We start from the raw sequence: 21898 nt of genomic DNA, 5'->3' as shown, positions 1-21898 counted from the left end.
AAAAGAAGAAAAACGAACAAAATAATCAAAGAAGATGATTAGAAAACATACCTGGAAACACAAACAAATCTTCTCGTCGTAAATCATAACGATGCATCTTCTTCTTCTTCTTCTTCTTCTTCTAGGTTTCTGTGAGTACAGGATATACGTACTGCTGCTTCATATGCAAAAACAAACTGATACACATCTAAAACCAACAAAATAGAAGTGGTATAAGTAAATCTAATAACGAAATGAACAAAAAATATGATTATTCGTCTAGATCTAGTAGATAATCAACAAATCAAACATGGAGATAAAAAAGCGTAATCAAACACACCAAGGATTAGATCGTGAAACCCTAAAATAAACATTGTAAGAGAAAAATCTCCATATGATTTGATAAAAACGAGAAAGATTGAAGAATAAAATTTGGATTTGTTCAGAATCCATTCGCATCAGCAATGAGAAGAAAGAGAAGAAGAAAACGAGTATAAAATTTCAATGTTCTTCTCGTGTTTATAGACCTGTTAAATAGGAAAAGTTATTTGTGGTATTTTTAAATTTCACACACCTGATCCCGCACGTGTATAGGACCTGGACTTAAAAAATTGGGTCCATTTTTCATTTTTCTTTTAATTATGGACCTCGGGTTATTGGGCTTTAGTGGGTGGACCTGCCACTAACTAATACCACTATAATAGAATCTATAGATAATTCCTAAAATAGAGATATGTCTTGCCTTCCCATCAAAGTGTGCAACCAATAGGCCAAAGCTGCAATACTCATATTTCCAGCTTGTCTTCCTTATCTTTTGCTTTTTGTGGAGCATTCATTTGAATAGATGTCAAAAAATACTGCACCAACACCGGTTTTACACGAAGCTGCTACACTTCCACACTCCTTTTCCCCATCCCTCTCTCGTTAGGTGACAGCGATTTTAGTCCTTGATCCCTTGGATTAGAATTAATTATTTGACATCTAACGGGGAAAGGGAAAGAAACGGGAAAGACCAGCATTTTCGGGTTTTATAATGCTAATTGATGCCAACAAGGACGTCAACTGATGTAACAGGAGCACCGTAGTGATCCCCACGTCCCGCCAATATTTTAATATCCACGTTATAGCGTTATGTTGACTGCTAGGATTGTTTGACTGGTCTAGTCAGATTGATAAAAAAAAAGCTAGTCACATCAATATTCTATTATCCACCAAAACATATAAATATCATCTAGATTCTTTAGAAAGTCAATCAATTTTCACCACCGATTTCACTGAGTTAGTTCAGATAAGATATATCCCTCTGTTTTCCTCTGTTTCTAGATCCCTCTGTTTTCCTCTGTCTCAATCCCCATGGGAAGACCAAAGAACCTGAGAGGCTTCTTTGAGATAATCAAAGACAAAGCAACAATAAGCAAAGAAATAATCATCTCCAAACTACCCAACACCACATCTTCATTAAACCTTGCAATTCTCAGAGCAACTTCATCAGAACAATCAACACCGCCTCATGAGAATCAAATCATTTCTATACTCTCTTTCGGTCATAGTTCTCGAAACACAGCTTCATCTTGCATCGAATCGTTAATGAATCGATTACATCACACTCATAACTCGTATGTATCAACCAAATGTCTTATTATTATTCATAATATAATCAAAAGAGGTTCTTTCATTCTTCAGGATCAACTCTCGATATATCCATCAAATGGTGGGAAGAATTACCTTAATTTATCGAACTTTCGTGATAATTCGGATCAGGAAACTTGGGAATTGTCTTCTTTGGTTAGATGGTATGCTAGGATTCTTGAGTCTCTTTTACTTACTTCTAGAGTTCTGGGTTTCTTTGTTTCTTCAGAATTCAAGGGTCCTGATTCAGACTATTTCTTGTACTACAGGAGTGATAAACACAAAAGAGATGCGGATGAAGAACATGAAAAGGAAAAGGTAAGTGCACTTTTGAATGAAGAGTTGCTGAAAGAAATTGAAGTTGTTGTTGGATTGATTGAAGAAATTTCAAAAGCAAGCGAGTTATTGAATTTGAAACAGAGTAAATTAGTTTGCCAAGTTATGAATTTAGTATGTGAAGATTTTTATTCAGCTCAGAAGAGAATCGTGATCAGATTGAATGAAGTTAAAGAAAGAATGAGTAATTTTAGTTTTGGTGAATCAGTTGAATTCAATTGTGTGATGAAGAGATTGAAGAATTGTGAAGAGAAGGTTTTGTTATTGTTTTTGAATCATGAAGGGATTGGTTTTTGGGATTTGGTTGATGAATTGATGAAAGAAAAGATTGGAATAGGGAAAGATGGTGGGAGATCAGTGATGGTGATGAGTCGAAAAGGTAGATCTAGTGAGTCAGCTCGGTATGATCAACGAGATTTGAAGTTAGACGATTTTCGGTTCTCTTCTGGTAGGTTTGATCTCAATCGGGTTCAGTCCGGTTCGAGGTTTTTGAATATTTGAGTGTCGGTGTTGATGGATTTGGTGAGTTTAGGTTGTTTGGTTTTGGAGTTAGTTGTAAAATTTGTATAAACTTTGTATTTATTTTGGGGGCCAAGGCAATAAACAAAATGAAATCAACAAAAGAAAATGGAATAAAAGATACTAACTTTTTGTTACGAAAAATGAGTCATTTGTCCAAATATTTTTAAATCATGATTCAAATGGACGAGTAAAAAATAATTTGGGTGAAATGGCTAAAAAAAAAATAGCAAGGATAAAACTGGATTTATCCTATCTTAAATTTAAAAAATAGCAAGGATGGGATACATTTTGTGTAAATTAAAAATAAGAAAAAATATTTGAAAATGAGCACGATGAAACTGGTTACATCCTGACTATTTTTACATTTTTGTCCATTTAAACAATATCAAAATCTAACTGTCCATTTCACCCAGAAATTGTTGATTTTGATCTTTTTAACCAATTTTGTGTTTTTCTTAATGGGATCGTATCACTATTTTAGGCGAGGATGATTATGGTTTTATTGGGAGGCATTTTTCGATGACACTAATAACAAAAATAAATTACTTATTTTTTGCTTTGTTAAAAGATTTTTTTTTCCAGGTGACAATAATCAAATTTCCCAATTTGATGCGTAGTCATCGTGGTACATTTAGATGCACACTGACAGCTATAAAGTATAGTTCCTGTGAAAATGGTTAGTTACATCACCCACACAATATCCATAAAATCCACGACCTACTCAAACATTTTTTATATGCCTTTGATTCTCACAAAACACTTTTTTTTTTATAGAAAGAGAGATTATATTAATTAAGCAATATAATATTAAAGATATACAATTTCATTTTTTCTAAACACATTAGAAAGGATATTTTCTTTCTGAATTTGTTGTTGCATATGCTTCGAAACGTATTGTAAACTTCGTATTTTTGATTCTTTAGCTATTAAATCAGTTGATGCATTATAGTCTCTGTTGATGATTTTTAGTTTGGCTTGAGGAAGTTTGTCAAGAATGGATATTGCTTCTTCTATTGAGTTTTCTGTTGTCCAGTCGACTGTCGCATCTTTTTTGTTAATGCAGTCAGATAGGATCTTACAATCCGTCGCAATATATAATAACAGTACAAAGGATATTGTTTTCTAGCCATTTTAACGCCTTTAAAACTGCTTTTGTTTCTGCGTGTAATGCCGAAGAAGCCCAGTCCGAACCTGCTAAGCATAAAAGTTTCTTGTTCTACAAAATAAAGTATGAAAGCATATCTCATAGAAAAATTCTCTTTGTTAAAAGAGGCATCTGAGAAAATTATCCAGTCTGATGTGAAATTGTTCCATCTATAATTAGGAATCCCTTTATTTCTATTCACTCTCTGTAAAGTTTTCTTGTTGATCGGTTGAGCTTGAATAAAACTCTTAATTTGTTGGATCAAAGAGTATGGGTCTGGTCTCGTTTTTTGAAACAATACTTCACATATATATTTCCAAAGAAACCACGTGAGCGTTGCAATTTGATCACTAATATTGGAGTATATATTATTGGAAGTCCAGTTCTCAACCCACTCCACATAAGAATCTGTATTGATTTGTGTGTTGACTGAAAATAAATCGCAGCCAAACCAAATAGCTCTAGCGAATGAGCATTTTCTGAATAGATAATCTTATGTTTCCGCCTCCTGCACATCACATAGGGGACACTCCGCGGATATATCCGGATTGTGAGCTTCTAATCTTCTATTTGTTGGGAGCGCTTTTTGGATCAATTTCCAAATAAATAGTCCAATTCTAAGGATTGAATTCAGACTCCAAATGTTTTTCCATGGAAAGGTGATATCCTCTTTATCATTATTATTTTGACTGATCAGATAATTGTATATATTTTTTCACTGTAAACGCTCCCGAATTATGGTGTTCCCATCTGATTCTGTCTCTGCTATCTTTATTTGGAGTGATTGCTAAAAAAAATTCTTTTATTTCTGGCAAGAAATAGGCATCAATTTTTTCAATGTCCCAGTCACCATTAGAATTAAGAAGCTCATGGACCTTTTGTGGTAACTGGTCTTCCCTATTATTTGGTTGAGTTAAAGAATCTATACTAGGTATCCATTTGTCTTCCAAATTCTTGCCATATCCCAGTTTTCACTTGCCACATGTAATTTCCTTTTAGGATGTTGAGGCCCTTTTGCATGCTTGTCCATATCCATGAGAGTTCATAATTTCTTGTCGGGTGAAGAGGATTCGATCCATGAAAATACTTTGCTTCTAATAATTTCACCATGTTTGAGGGTGAAAACGTTTTCTGCTGATTTCGGTAATTTCGGTTATGTGGGTGAGAAACGAGTCTAAACCCTAAACAATGTACTGCAAGGGAGAACTTTAGATTCGAGAGATCAATCTGTAAAAATCCGGCCTAAACCAAGAAGTGGTCGTTCCAGACTTGCTTGGTCACAAAGTGGAGGATAAGGGTTGGTTTTGGGGAGGGAAGCGAAGAGAGTGTTGAGACCAGAATAGTTGATTCTGGAAGAGTTGTTGTTTGACGACTTGTATCAGAAAGTGGGAATCTAACAGATGGGAAAGATAGCAAAATGTTTTCTGAGTGTTGTATGCTCCTGACCAAAACTTGATGTTTGATGGAAATAGGTAAGACCTATTTATACAATTCGAAGTGAAACGTACTCTGGTCTCGTAAGAACTAGAAACATATGAGTAAATGGGAGGAGGTGGTAACCGGTAACGCCTGGAATTGTTGTTCCATAATGAAGGAAAGCGTCTCACCATTACTCCCTGTATTTACTAACCGCCTTATTCTTATGACACTGTCTTGTAACGGGCGTAGTGTAGGCCGCACTCTGTAAACCTCCAAACCAATACCCTTTATGAGCATCCCCCATTTTGTGACATGTGTTGATGTCTCGAGTGTTTTCGTGGAAAACATGTAGCTACGTGTGGCGTGGCCAAAGGATTTGGCGTTTGTAGCCAAGTTGGTGTCGTGACCAAAGGATATGCGTCGTAGCCAGGTTGGTGTCGTTACCAAAGGATATGCGTCGTAGCCAGGTAATATATAGTTCATGAACAAACCAATTTTAGAATTTTAACCACTCAAGTATGCAAACGGGTACGCATACTTAAATTAGTCGGACTGAGTTTGGGTTCGCAAGTATGCAAACGGGTACGCATACTTCCAAACACCGCAGAAATTCCCGGACCCAAACCCTTCGCAAGTACGCGTACGGGTGTATGTGCTTAGGCTCCCAAAATTTCACACCTAACAGGTACGCATACGGGTATGCATACTATAGTTCCGGTCATGGATCACATATATGCAAGAATGCATACTATGTTCATGATGGTTAAGTGTTCTAAATTCTATTTCAATCATTGAAACATTATTAGAGGATGCCAATAGCTGTTTTCACGAACTATTAGCATCAAAGCAATTTTCAAGTTATTGAAATAATCATAACGAAACATTTCAAGTCTACACCAAATAATTGTATCACACAAACCATGTAAGATGTTACTCGGCGGTTTTCACATGATCATCTTTTGACTTTCGTCAAGAATATAAGATGAACTTGGTTGAAGAAAAAGCTTACCAACACATATTTCTAGAAATATGTAAGCGAGTTAAACTCGGCTCGAAATCTTAAATGTGCATAATCGAATATTATATAGTAATACGACTTTTGTCTCAATATAGGAGATAGAGTAGAAATAGACTTTCCAAGTGATGGATGAGTTTTAGTCTCCACATACCTTTTGTTAATGAAGTTACACAAGCTCTCCTTAGTAGTTCTTCGTCTTCAAATGATGAACGCCGTGAAGTTTAATGCTCAATTGCACAATCTATCCTAGTATGAGACATTGCTATAGTAGACTGGAAATCAAGACTTATAGTTTTGATCACTAACATTGACAAACAAGCTTGAGATAACAACGCTTGCGAGTTTTACCGAGCAGTGCTCTAAAACATATCTACTCACTACTCCCAATGCATGTGCAATATTCGGTCTCGTGCACACTGTAACATACATTAGACTCCCAATATCTGAAGAATATGGTACGTTATCCATGTACTCCTTTTCTTCATCTATCTTCGCACACTGCATACTTTAAAGAAGAATTTGACTTCCAAGTGGAGAACTAACTGGTTTAGCATTCTCCATATTGAACCTTTTCAACACTCGTTCAATATTTTTAGCCCGGATAAGCATAAGAATTCCCTTATCTTTGTCCCTTATGATTCTCATACCAAGAATCTGTTTTGTTTCATCAAGACCTTTCAAAGCAAACTCACTTGCTAATTGTTTCTTCAAAATTTCAACTTCTTATAGAGATGTTCCGGTAATCAACATATCGTCCACATACAGTAATAATATGATGCACTCAGAACCATATCTTGAAGTAACAATAGTGATCCGAATTACACCGTGAGTAACCACTTTTATGCATGAAGATATCAAACTTCTTGTACCACTGTCTCAGGGATTGTTTTAAACCGTACAAACTCTTATTTAATAGGTAACCATCTACTCCTTTCCTTTTACTATGAATCCTTCCGGCTGCTTCATGAAAATTTCTTAATCTAGGTCGCCATGAAGATAAGATGTTTTTACATCCAAATGTCCAAGGTAGAGATCTTCATAATCCACCAGACTTAACATTACTCTGATAGTAGTCATCTTAACAACTATAAAAAATATCTCGTTGTAATTAATACCCGATTTCTGGTGGAAACCTTTTACAACCAACCTCGCCTTGTAACGAATTTCTCCATTTGCTTCAGACTTCATCTGATAAACCCACTTGTTTTCCAACGCCTTCTCACCTCTTGGTAATTTTGTTAACACCCAAATTCCATTATCCTCAAGTGAATTCATCTTATCTTCCATAGAAAGTTTCCACTTGCTCGAATCATCAATCTCTAGTGCTTCTTTAATATCTTAAGGTTCACCTCCATCCGTCAGTAATAGATAATTCAAAGCATACCTTAGATTTGGTTTCGGAGTTCTTGACGATCTTCGTACTTCTTGTAGAACTGTAGGAGTAACTCTCACTGCAACAGAAGTTCCTTCACCTTGTACTTTTCTGCCATTAACATCGTGCTCTTCTTCTAACACACGTCATCTTCAACTTTTGTTGCATTCCTGTCCTTGTACAACTCATTCTCATTAAAAGTAACATCCCTACTTGTAATAACTTTGTGACCCTCATACTCCCAAAGTTTATACCCAAAAGCGTCATCTCTTTAACCAATAAATATACACTTTTTTGCTTGAGCACCTATCTTAGACCTCTTACCGGGACTAAGATGAACATAACCAACACAACCAAAAACTTTCAAATAGGAAATATTTACCTTTCTGCCGCTCCAAACCTCCTCCGGTATCTTCATATCTAATGGAATACTAGGTGTCATATTAATTAGATAAGTAGTCATCTCCGTTGCATGTGCCCAGAAGGTCTCGGGAAAACCAGACTGCAATCTCATGCACCTAGAAAGTGCCTTCAATGTCCAATTCATACGTTCTGCTACTTCATTCTCCCGTGGCGTCCTTGGAACCGTCCTCTCCAAACGAATACCATTTGTAGCACACAACTGTAAGAATTTTGTTTTGTCATACTCGCAACCATTGTCTGACCTTAAACACTTCAACTTCATACCAGTTTCTGTTTCAACCAAAGCTTTCCACTTCTGAAACACTTCATACACCTCGAACTTATTTTTCATGAAGTAAACCACACCTTCCTTGAGCGATCATCAATAAAGGTGACATAATAATGGAACCTGTTGTGAGATGCAACATCAATTAGTCCCCATACATCGGTATAAACCAAATCAAGTTTCGCACTTCTCAGGTCTCTTCCTCCTCTGTTGAAACTAACCCGTTTTTTCTTTCCAAGAACACAGTCTTCACAAAACTCATATCAACAGACTTCACCTTAGGTAGATATCCTCCTTAACATGGAATCATCATGTTCTTCTCACTCAGGTGCCCCAATCTTCTATGTTATAAGTTAGTGTCTTCACTACTACTAGACAATGTTAAAGTAGATCCATCTGAAGTACGGTATAGATTATTGACTCTAACTCCTCTAGATAATACCATAGCCCCTTTCTTCACTTTCCAATTGTATTTCGAAAACACAACTTCACAGTCATCATCACAAACTTGGCCCACATACACCAAGTTTTTCTTCAAATTCGGAACGTGTCGTACATCCTTCAATTTCCATATTGAACCATTGACTTTCAAGATCACATCACCCAAACCAATGATGTCGCATGCTTCACTGTCACCTAAGAATACTTGGCCATGGTATCCTTCTTTATAAGAGATCATAATACTCTTATCACCCGTCGCATGTAAAGAATCTCCCGAGTCTATAATCCAAGACTCATATTGCTTGTCCTCAGAAATTAATAGAAAACCTTATGTAATCACCTTCTTGTTATACACAAGGACCTTCACGTACCGGTTCCGTAGCTGCAACTACGTTGACCTCTTTTTCATTACCTTTGTTTCCACCATTATTAACACCTTTGTTTTCGGACAATCGCGCTTGTAGTGTCCTACTTTCTTACACGCACAACACTCAACAATACCTCTAGGTCGGGATTGAGATCTCCCCTAGACTTCACCTCTAGACTTCCATCTAGATTTGTTTTTGTTTCTTCTATTTGAACTCTTTCCTCTATCTTCTTGCAAACTTAAGTCTGAACTTGAAGAACTAGAACCGTAACGTTGTTCTAATCTTCTCTCCTCTTCAACGATCAACCTTTGATGCATATCATCAAGCTTCAACTTCTTGCTCCCTGCAGAATTGCTAATAGTTGTTTGCGTTTCCCACGCTCTTTGGTAATGACGACAACAACCGTAAAGCTTGAACTTCATCATCAAAAGTAGTACTAAATTTTAAAAGATGAGAAATAATCAATTTAAACTTCCCAAGATGTGCTGAAATCGCTTCGACTTCCTGCATCTTCAGACTAAATAATTGTTCACACAACATAATCTTCCCCGATGCTGATGACTTTTGATAAAAATTTTCAACTTTATCCATAAGGTCCTTCGTACTAGTAATCTCTTGTACATTATTGTAGACTTCCTCCGTTAGGCATCTACAAATTACGGCTACATACTTGCGATCAAGAGTTTCCCATTCATCGAATTCGAGATCTCCCTTTTTCGCGACTCCAACTAATGGATCAACAAGGTTTTCTCGTATAGATAGTCTTCCATCTGAGACTTCCAAAACGCAAATTTTATCCCATTGAAAATTTTAACCCTAGCTATCGTACTTTCTTTTCTATCACCCATAACTCCCACTCCAATCATACTACGAACAAACCTATGCTCTGAGAAACCTGAAGCTTAAACTATAGCTCTGATACCAGTTGTGAGGATTTTTATCGGATCACTAACAGCCGCGGAATAACTGGATCTTGAGATATTATGATGAATAATAAGTAAACCAAGTACAAGCAAGAATAATGTTACGAGAAAGATAAATAAACTCACAAGACACAAGATTTATAGTGGTTCGACCAATACATATAACGTGTATATATTGTCTACGTCCACTTCGAGCCGCACTAACTCAAATCCACTATGAAGAAAATGATTACAATGTCGTGTGAATCCCAGAAAACCCTTGGTTACACCACAACAATTCAAAACGATAACCTTGTCTCTTGTTCCTCACCAATATGCTCTCACAACGAAGCCCTATCTTTTTACCCTAAAAGTTATACAAGAAAAAACTCTATTTTCTCTCAAAATATTGCATTCGCTCACAGTATATATAGGTTACAAACTTGACCACCAAAATTTTTAGCCTGTTTGGGAAACCCCTTCCCCAAGTAACCGTGGCTAACCTAAAGTAGGAAAATAATGAGTCTTCAATAACTAACACTACATTCACTTAGCCATCCATTTCCCTTTAACATTTGGCTAATTCTCCAACTGCTTTTACAAGACTAACGAGGAAGCGTTCTTGGAATGAAATAATTGCCGCATAAGATCTATCTCACAACTGATTTGTTGAGGTTGTTAATGTTGGGTATGTCATTATACATCACAAACCAGACGTACACCTACACCTTTTTGGGAATGTGCTTTTTTCGAACATGTTTGAAATTTAATGACATTACAATCATATTTCTTGAGTTATAATCCAACCTTCCATCATACTCTCCCACCCTTAACAGGTGACACATCGTCGGCACTGTTACCATTTTTAATGACGCGACCTTCAAACGTTATTGTCTCCGCTTAGAGACAATTGGGATGAAGGGCCCTGGTGTTAGGAAAGGACAAACCATTAGTATATTCAGTCAGACGAAACTGCAGAATCTAGGTATTACATGCATATACTGAAAAGGAATTTGTCTATCTAAGATTTCTTTTAATCAAGATTTAACTATTTAGTTTTCCTTACCCACGGTGTTAAATATAACTAAAATATATTCAGTTTTTTGGTTAAAAAGCCCTTATATTTGAATTCCTGGCCTAAAAAACAAGCCAAATATGACAACATTTTAAATATCCATAAATTCAAAATTCATGGTTTTAATATCCTCCATGGTCATTCTGCCAAATTCAAACAAATATCTAATACCCCAAGTTACTATTATGCCCAACACCATCGTAACCTCCCTCTTCGATTTCTTCTTGGAAACTCAATCGTGATCTCCCTCTTCGATTCCTCCGCAACACCATGATCAACACCAGCAATAAAAATACCACCATCACAGCACCAACGCCTCCACCATCACCAACATAGCCACCACCACCCGCACCAACAACAACACCTCCAACACCATCGCCATCACTTCCACCACCAACATCTAATTTTGGGTAAGTGGTGATTTGTATTGTGAACTCTTTGTTTATTGATTGAGTAGTGAAATTGAAAAGGCCTTGGTGCTGGTTTATCGGTAAGGAAAGAGGTTGTTATAAGCATCGATACTTTACAGATTCAAAAAAAAAAAATTGCAGGAAAAATTAGGACAGTTAGGTTGCTGAATTCGATTGAATCAATGATTGTAATCAACAAAAAATTACATGGAGTTCGTATACTTTTGGTGTGAGTCTGTTTTAGGAATTCTTAGCATTTTGATTTTGTTTTTTACATCAGAAATGCTGGTTGTACGAATAGACCGCAGACAAGGAGCGAAAAGAGAATCGAGCTTCCAATAATGTTTCTAAAGCTGTAGAGATGGAATAAGTACAAACTTTTGGTTATCAATGAACCTATTTACATGTTATGATGTGTTTAAGTATCTATGGTGTCTGTAGTATGTATATGGTACTGATCATATGAGTTGTAGAACAAGTAATACTAGAGATACAAAGCAGTATAACATCCATCTTAACTTCTTTGTACTCTTCGTCAAAAGTAAGTTTCTTATGTTTCCATAATGAATAAGAGTAGTTAGCGCATAAACCACTTTATAGATTTTATTTACTTTTATATTTATGATATATGTGGTAGCATTTTGGATTTGCTTCAAAACTGTTCGTTAAGCATGCCTGCTTCTTAGTTTATCTAGAATTACTTGGATGATGTACCAGATTTATACACGAAATACACCAAATGCACCTGAGTGCATAATGTATATTTTTCTTGTTCGTCTTATTTTTTTTCCCTTACTACTCGTTTTTGGTCGATGCTTTTAATGGTGAATGTGATGGTAATTGTGGTGGTTTTGTTGTTCGAGATCATGAACTAGTATTTTAGGTTGTATATAATATATTGAAGGTGTTTACTAGGATAAACCTAGATTTATCTATGAAATACACAAGGTGCACCTAGGTGCATAATATATAATTCTTATATGAATTTTTTTTTGGTCAGGTTGTACCCTAGTGCATAACGTATATTTTTTTAATTCTTATATGAAAAATATTTTGACCAGGTTGCACCTGGGTGCATAATGCATATTCTTATAAAAAAAATAAATAAATTTTGATCAGGTTGCACCTGGTGCATTGCATATTTTTATATAAATAAATTGTGGCCATGTTGCACCTGGGTGCATAATGCATATTTTTATAGGAAATGAATTTTGGCAAGTTGCACCTGGGTGCATATTGTATTATCGGTCTGGTTTCAATTTTTTTTTTTCGGAATTTTATATCAACAATGGATCTTGTTTTGTAGAGATTTTCGAGCCCTTTCCGAAAATATAAATTTTATTAAAATCCGACTTATATTTGGGAAGTTAAAGACCTTTCTCAATATTAATTTTAATTGGAGAGAAAAATAAATAAGAGAGAGAAAAGAATACAATGAAGAATAAAATTGAAAAGAAAGGGTATATATGACAAAATTTCTTGTGTCTTTTTCATCCAGGCACATAGTTTGCTTGTCCATCATTCTCAAACTCTATGGTTTGTGGTAATATGACCCATTTTTCAGAATTCAATTAGAGTATGTTAGAGCAACCACAGTGGGCGATCAAACCCATAAATATGGTACAGAAACGAGACACAGTTGGACGGACTAAAGAGTAAAAGCTGGAAAACCAAATCCCAGACTATATTTGGTCTGGGACCAAGACCAAAACTAAATATAGTCGAGCGAACTTATAATATACGTTTGTTAATAGGCGAGCTTTTAAGTTACGCTTGAGTTGAAGCGGACGTATATCTTCCGTCCGTGTAGTGAGGCGTACATATAAGTTACGTTTCAGTGAGGCGCATGTATAAAATGATCCTGATGGATGATGGGGCGGATGTATTAAGTGGTCCTGTGATGGGGCGGATGTATAAAGTGATCCTAATATATACCTTTTCACCAAGCGAACATTATATGTGTGCTCTGGTGTGAAAATGGGGCTGCACACAAAACTTGCAAGTATACAAGGCCAAGTTTTATAGTATAGAGAGTAACCAAGGGATTAGTCCACAGGGAGTGGGAGCATACAAGAAATTTTCCTAAGCTAGCAATGGAGACAAGGAACTATGGCAGTGAGCAAGGCAAGGTACTATGGCAGATGCAAAGAACTAAAACAGTCAACAAAGCAAGCAGTTAACACAAGATGGCAAAACAGCAAAGATTAAATGGCAGAGGATATAAAATAAAAATAGCAGGGAACCAAGGCTGTAAGCCAAGGGCAGGAGGAGTTTGTGCACTGATTTCAGTGCACAACAACTTCAAAATGCAAGAAAAACAGTGAAGGAAGGTAAATTTAGCAGGGAACAAAATAGAACTGAAATTAAGTGACTGTAAAAGGGATTGTGGCTAATCTAAGGGCTTAGAATCCACCTTTGTGTCCTAGCCAAGCAGTGTGATCCTAGGTTGAGTTGAAAATCCTATGCATACATCTAGAATGGGAGGAAAACTAATTTGCTCACTAGTTTGCCCCTAGCATTGACTGTCTTTTGACAGAACAATCAATCACAGGCACTATGAGCATTAATCTCTTCCCATTGCTCAATCAAAACATACAACAGGATAACTATCCTAGCAATTCACCATTTGACAATGCATTAGGCTTCATCTGAGCCTCAGCCTAATGCAGTTTAGCTCATGCTAAACTTGTAACTAGCAATAACATTCATTGAGTATGATAATTCAAGCAACATTCAACATTCAAGATAATTGAAAACAACATGCACACATTCACTGTTAACTGCATAAGAAGAACTGAAATTGGAATTGCAATGAAACAGAACAAATGTCTACTGGCTAGTCCAGAGATGATTCTAACATTCACCCAATGTTCTCAATTTATAGTACAATGTTTTTCCCAAAATTTTCGAAACCCTAAATTTTGAAATTGGAAATCAAACTCACTGATTCTCTGAATTTGTCTCCCCTGTGCTCGACCCATGCTTCCTTTTCGTCCTCTCCTTCTTTTCCCATACTCTCTGATGCTCCTGTCGACTGATACTCAAACCCTAGCTCTCTTAGATTTATCTCATAGGGTGAATGAGATAGAGGTGAGAGAGATAGAGTTTAGAGTGATGGGTTTTGGTTTCTGGGATGTCGGGTGAAGGTGGAAGTGGTGAAGCTCGAGGTGGAGGAAGAGAGCAGCTCTGCCATGGTCGGGGAAAGGGATTTGCAGGCTCTGCAAATTTTGGGAAGAAGGGGAAGAAGAGCTCGAGAGAAGAATGGGTTAGGGGCTGTTTGTTTTGGGGTGTAGGTGTTCGGTTGCTAGGGTGTGAAGCGGGGATAACGAACTTTGATGAACATCGAGTAAAGAGCGTTGGATGATCCCATATAGATTGAATCGAACGGCTACTATGGAGAGGTATGTAGTGACCGTTGGATTATGAGATACAACAAAATTGACGGCTTCAGATGGAGTTAGGTACTATGGTGTTTGACAGGAGCTTCGGATTTTGATGCACAATGATGAGGCGACCGTTGGATGACAAGATGGATCCAATCTGATGGCTCTCATGGAAATGGGTATGGATAATGGAAATGGATTTGGGTAAGGGTTTTGGGCCTTGGGTATTCCAAGCCCATATCTTCTTTAAGAACAATTCTTCCTCTTCAAGCCCACTTCTCGTTGATCCGGCTCTTGCAAACATCATTCTTCGCTTCCTCCTAGCGAGAGTCTTTGCCGTTCCTTTGCTCTTTTCGCTCCGCTATTCATCCAAACTTTATTTATTACCTAAAAATGCAAAATTAATTAAGAAAAGTATTTATTCTTGAAAACAACGAAAACACAGAATATGGGATAAAATGTAGAATTAATGCACAAAAGATGAGTTAAATGCCAAGAAAAATATATAGAAATATGCACTTTTTAACACTCATCAAATACCCCCAAACCTGAATTTTACTTGTCCTCAAGTAAAACAAAACTAAGGAAATCCTACTTATACCACTGTCGCTGGTTTCTCGAATGCATTTAGCGTATGCACTAAGCCTTTTAAACCACTAAGTGTCCCTAGTGGACGAGTTGAAGTCTCGTGAAGGTTTGCTTAGAACGTACCTACAAAGTTCTAGGTCAAAATATAAGCTCAGATTCCATCAAATGTGACATGCGCAAGTCAGTAGAAGCTCACAGCAAAATGGAGATGTCAATCTAGCTATCGAAGGCACAATCCTAGCACTGATAACAAATAAAGACATGTGATAAGAGTGTAAAGTGTATCTACACATGTGTAAAGAAAGATCGGATGTTATGACTACTAATCACCAAGAGATAGTTTCTCAGGCTAAGAACCAAGGTCGAAATCTAGCTAGCTGTCCGGACTTTACGAGAATTGTGAATGAGTTGGAGGTATTTCAAAATTACTCGCGTTGTACATCAATGGCATACACCCTTCCTTGCTTATTACAATGAAACAACAAAATGACTATTTACATGACTCTTATTTACATTGACTACTCTCTTTTTATTTTTGGAACAAGAGATGATGGAATTGATAAATACTTGATTTTTTTTTTTTTTTTTTTTTTTTTTTTTTTTTTTTTTTTTTTTTTTTTTTTTTTTTTTTTTTTTTTTTTTTTTTTTTTTTTTTTTTTTTTTTTTTTTTTTTTTTTTTTTTTTTTTTTTTTTTTTTTTGGAAGAAGGAAACACTTTTGATATAATTACAAAAGGAAACAAAAGATTACATGACACTTTGCAAGAGGTAGCCCTTTTTGATGCACCCAGTTAAATTCGATGGTTGTCTTTCTTAATGTAACCTCCACCTTCTATCCCAACCAACCAAAGAACAAGCTAGTCAAGTTTCGTTCAGTATTCTAAAGTGATTGGCAATCGTAACTTCATATCAAACACCTTGAAGATCGAGGCCATACATGTATTGATAGATCGTGCGCGTGCAAATTTCTTATCACTATGTGAATTGTGCTAGAATCAGGGTGCCTAAATATCTAGACTAAGACTCCTAATAAAAATACATATTTGCACAAGAGTCAACATTTCAAGGTAAATGAGCTCCATTTTTTATGATTTTTCATTTTTTAATTTTTTTGAATTTTGATTTTTTAATTTTTTTGGAATTTTTCAATTTTTTCAAAAAGAAGAAGGAGTTCGTTTTCAATTATAGCAAATTATCATGGTATCTACTCTATACCCCCAAACCTAAACTAAACATTGTCCTCAATGTTTCAAAATATGGAAAGAATTAAAATGCAACATATGGAAAGGGACATGCTGAGTAGAGTAAAAGGAGAGAGAATACCCGATTTCGGCGAAAGCAGAATTAAAACTCCGTTATTCAAGGCAAAAATCCAACATATTTCAGCCGAGATCATATTGGATAAGCAAAATATATACAAAAAGAACAAAAGGGTTTTTAAAATTTTATCTACTGGATTATTTACAAAAATATTCACCATACACTAACAATCTAAAGAGTTGAGGATCAACCCAAAAGACAAAGTGTAGCGGTTTCAACAACTTCACACATGAAAGAAAAGCACGTGAAGCTGTGAAACCAAATGAGCTACCCCCAAACCTGGATTTTACAGAAGATACAATTTTGAAAACAAAATCGCGCAGTTTTGGGGGTTCATCATGCACAAGATCTAACTCAAAGTGAACTGTGCTATGGACGGGCAAACATGCAATTTCCAACTGTGGTTCCTCAGATGTATTATACTTAGAAGCAAAATAGTCCAAGAGGACTTGGGAAGCACACAGTTCCAAACCTAGGTTGGGGACTCTCAGAAAAGTCGGTTTGTCAATATGGGTACAAACCAAATCTAGGTTGGGTGGAAGGCCATCAGATTGTGACTTATGTAGGACGATAGGCACATCATTATTAATCAAATCAAAATCTCCTAAATCATCTACACATGTCACATCATGCTCACAATCATCAATCAAATTAGCAAGTTCACACTCAGAATCATCAGAATCATCAACAGTAAAATTGACATTGGAATTAACCCAATTAGGGGGTATCTCGGCTAACCAAGAACACCTCAACAGTAATACCCAGCCCTCAATTTATACAAAAAAGGAATGACGAACCCTAATTCCCAAAACCGAGAAAACTAGGGTTAGGGTTTACCTAAAATTCTTCACCCACGTCGACGACCCATGCTCTCTTCTTGTTCCTCCTGCTCTTCCCATGCTTCTATTGCTTCTTCTTCCATCTCTGTCATGCCTATAACTCTATTTCCCTAATTTCAAAACCCTAAATTTGAGAGGGTTTGTGAAACTAGCGAAATAGGCTAATAGGATGGATGGGTTTCGATGTCTTTGATGTAGGGTGGCTATGGTGTTTGGTGATGAAGCGGCAGTGGCAGAGGTGGTGTTCTGGTGGTGGCAGGACATGGTGTCTCTGCAGAGGTGAGGGGGTGGAAGAGAAAATGAGGTCGATGGAGAGGAAGGAGGGGATGTTTGGTTGAGGTTAAATGATTCGGTTGCTAGGGTGTTAGGCGGGATATCAAGGTTCGATGTCCAGCGAAGGTAAGCCACTGGATGCGAAGATGGTAAGTGGATCTAACGGTGAGATAGGAGCATATAGGAGCGACCGTCGGATGAAGAGATACAACGAAACGAACGGTACTTGATGGAGTTAGGTACTGTAGTGTAAGGCGGAGATATCAAACTTCGATGCACAGCAAGGGAGCGACCGTCGGATGCTTCTGAGAACTGATCTGACGGCTGAAGACGCAAGCGGGTATGGATTTGAGTTTTAGGCTTTTGGGTATAGAATATGGGTTTGGGAAATGAGTTTGGGCTTGGAAAACCTTGAGCCCACTTCTTCTTTAAGAACAACTTTCTTCTTCAAGCCCATTTCTATCCTTTTTTTGGTCTTCCGCACATCACTCTTCGCGGCTTCCTTGCGTAATTCCTCCTGGCTTTTCACTACTTTTCTGCTCTTTTTGCTCCGCAACTCATCCAATCTTTATTTATTACCTAAAAATGCAAAATTAAGTAAGAAAAATATTTATTCTTGAAAATAATGAAAATACAGAATATGGGATAAAATGTAGAATTAATGCACAAAAGATGAGTTAAATGCCAAGAAAAATATATAGAAATATGCACTTTTTAGCACTCATCAAATACCCCCAAACCTGAATTTTACTTGTCCTCAAGTAAAACAAAAATAAGGAAATCCTACCTATACCACTGTCGCTGGTCTCTCGAATGCATTTAGCGTATGCACTAAGCCTTTTAAACCACTAAGTGTCCCTAGTGGACGAGTGAAGTCTCGTGAAGGTTTGCTTAGAACGTACCTACAAAGTTCTAGGACAAAATATAAGCTCAGATTCCATCAAATGTGACATGTGCAAAACAGTTTAAGCTCACAGCAAAATGGAGATGTCAATCTAGCTATCTAAGGCACAATCCTAGCACTGATAACAAATAAAGACATGTGATAAGAGTGTAAAGTGTATCTACACATGTGTAAAGAAAGATCGGATGTTATGACTACTAATCACCAAGAGATAGTTTCTCAGGCTAAGAACCAAGGTCAAAATCTAGCTAGCTGTCCGGACTTTACGAGAATTGTGAATGAGTTGGAGGTATTTCACAATTACTCGCGTTGTACATCAATGGCATACACCCTTCCTTGCTTATTACAATGAAACAACAAAATGACTATTTACATGACTCTTATTTACATTGACTACTCTCTTTTTATTTTTGGAACAAGAGATGATGGAATTGATAAATACTTGATTTTTTTTTTTTTTTTTTTTTTTTTTTTTTTTTTTTTTTTTTTTTTTTTTTTTTTTTTTTTTTTTTTTTTTTTTTTTTTTTTTTTTTTTTTTTTTTTTTTTTTTTTTTTTTTTTTTTTTTTTTTTTTACAAGGAAACACTTTTGATACATAACAAAAAGAAACAAAAGATTACATGACACTTTGCAAGAGGTAGCCCTTTTTGATGCACCCAGTTAAATTCGATGGTTGTCTTTCTTAATGTAACCTCCACCTTCTATCCCAACCAACCAAAGAACAAGCTAGTCAAGTTTCGTTCAGTATTCTAAAGTTATTGGCAATCGTAACTTCCTATCAAACACCTTGAAGATCGAGGCCATACATGTATTGGTAGATCGTGCGCGTGCAAATTTCTTATCACTATGTGAATTGTGCTAGAATCAGGGTGCCTAAATATCTAGACTAAGACTCCTAATAAAAATACATATTTGCACAAGAGTCAACATTTCAAGGTAAATGAGCTCCATTTTTTATGATTTTTTTCAATTTTTTAATTTTTTTGAATTTTGATTTTTTAATTTTTTTGGAATTTTTCAATTTTTTCAAAAAGAAGAAGGAGTTTTGTTTTCAATTATGGCATATTATCGTGGTATCTACTCTATACCCCCAAACCTAAACTAAACATTGTCCTCAATGTTTCAAAATATGGAAAGAATTAAAATGCAACATATGGAAAGGGACATGCTGAGTAGAGTAAAAGGAGAGAGAATACCCGATTTCGGCGAAAGCAGAATTAAAACTCCGTTATCCAAGGCAAAACTCCAACATATTCGGAGTCACAATGGATGAGCACAAAATATATACAAAAGGAAATTTAACTAACACATTATCTACAAGAAAATTTGGTTTTTAATGGGCTTGGACTTTTTGGGAAAAATTTGGTTTTGTCGGGAGACATTTGGCTTTGATGGGAAAAAGAAAAATTTTGGTTTTTTAGGGAAACATTTGGAAAACTTTGGTTTTTATGGGAGAAATTTTTGGTTTTTGAAATTGGGAGCAAGCCCACTGTTGGTCCTCTAATGGAATGGGAGGAAGGCTGCGGCCCACGAAACACTAAGTTTTAATTTTGAAAGTTTAATTTGGCCCAGTTGGTTAAGGCCCGACGTTTGTTTTAAAACTTTGATTTCGAGGTCCACTCTTGAGTGGAAACAAGCCCACAATCGGTTACAAGCTCAGCTGGGTTTAAACCCAGAATACAAGATACAAGTCCAATTTAAACAAGCCCACAAAAATTAAATACACAAGCCCATAATCAATGTAAACAAACAAGCCCACAAATAAATTATTACAAACCCAACAGAAAATAAGAGAAGCCCAAAAATTGGCTTTAATATTACAAGCCCACAATTAAAAATTGGAAGCCCACAATTCGGGTTCTCTTAAATGGGTTACCTTTTAAGCACAGCCCAACTGCTCTGATATTGTTGCAAAAACCCAGTTGGGCTTTGGTTCTTTTCCTTGGTGGCGTCCCAGCAGAGGAAAAACAGGTTCAGAACAGCAGGTCCAACAGCAAATGAAGTGAAGCAGATGCAGATGCAAATGCTATGCAGTGAAATGCAAAAAATAGCTAAGAAAAACACAGATAAAACACAGCACCAATCCCCGGCAGCGGCGCCAAAAACTTGGTGGGCCCGGAATTGTGTATAAAATTGAAATGAAACGCGGGCCTACAGTAATACCGCAAGTGCACGGTCGTTGGTTGTAGTCCGTGCAAGTACGGGTCGATCCACAGAGACTGGGTGTGTTTGGAGTTTCTAGCTATTTTGGGTTTCTAAATTGCTGTTGGGCTTTGAATGGTCAATGGGCTTTGAGTACTAATGGGTTTTGATAACAATGGGCTTGGTAGTATTTTGATGTGAACTGGGCCTTTGGGCCTTTGAGGGACTGAACTTCAAATGTAGCAGTGAACCGAGCTTGGCTTTTGAAGTGGGCTTTTGCCTTTCCCTAGCAGTAGCTGTGATCTGGGCTTGGCTTAGTAATGAGCTTGGGCTTTTAGCCTTTGGTTTCAACCCTAACAGTGTGCAATGGGCTTAAACCAGTGAACCAAAACAGGAAAATGGATTAAGATACTGAAGAAAAGTGCCAAGGAGACAGTTGCACACCAAGGCCTAAGCCAAGGGCAGTGATGTGAAGAAAATAGCAAATGAAAGAAAGAAAACAGTAAACAATGGAATGAGTCTAAACATGAAAAAGAGCAAAACAAAACAGTGAAGACAAGAGGATGAACTCAACTGATCATGCCAATTCTTCCATACAGCAGGTAAAGGTAAAGGTTCAAGCCTGCCTTTTACCTAAGGTGTTTCACCAATGGATAGTTGAATCACAACTAAAGTGTCAATCCTAAGCACTAAATGTCTGACTAAAGCACAATTAGTCAGAGAATTTGACAATGTCAATAAGGTATGAGTTGTGGTAATATCACATAGTTTTATCCTAACTACAAAGCATACATGATATGCACTGTGAGAGTAAAATGTGGTTTACCTTGATTCAATTCTATCCTAGAACATTTCACACATCTAAGAATGACATGAACAACATGAGAACATTACAAGACATAACAGAACATACACATTAACAGAGAACATACACATTAACAGAGAGCATACACAGAACATAACATAATATGAACATCAAAAAAAGTGAACATTAACAGAACAAAGTTCTGGACACTGGCTAGTCCAGCATGAATCTCTCTTCACCTAATAGTTCCCCTTTTATACCCAAATTATCAAATTAGGGTTTACACCCATTTTCCCCAAAAATCTCCAATCGACAGTACAATTAGGGTTTCCCCTTTTTCTAGT

General features: G+C 36.6%; 1 protein-coding gene across 2 annotated transcripts; it reads left to right on the top strand.

The window, feature by feature from the left end:
- The first annotated feature begins 1247 nt into the window (after nucleotides 1-1247).
- On the top strand, nucleotides 1248-2607 carry LOC113311417 (putative clathrin assembly protein At4g40080). Of its 2 annotated transcripts, XM_026560267.1 has the most exons (2): nucleotides 1248-1772; nucleotides 1878-2607. In XM_026560267.1, the coding sequence occupies exons 1-2, from the start codon at nucleotides 1333-1335 to the stop codon at nucleotides 2443-2445; spliced, it is 1008 nt and encodes a 335-aa protein (XP_026416052.1). In that variant the 5' UTR covers nucleotides 1248-1332; the 3' UTR covers nucleotides 2446-2607. The 2 variants fall into 2 exon arrangements, with proteins under 2 accessions (XP_026416052.1, XP_026416046.1); XM_026560261.1 differs by having other exon boundaries at nucleotides 1248-2607.
- The last annotated feature ends 19291 nt before the right edge of the window (nucleotides 2608-21898 follow it).

The sequence above is a fragment of the Papaver somniferum genome, chromosome 1 (assembly GCF_003573695.1).
Source record: "Papaver somniferum cultivar HN1 chromosome 1, ASM357369v1, whole genome shotgun sequence".
Classification (NCBI taxonomy): Eukaryota; Viridiplantae; Streptophyta; class Magnoliopsida; order Ranunculales; family Papaveraceae; genus Papaver; species Papaver somniferum.
This window is presented reverse-complemented; position numbering and strand designations above follow the sequence as displayed.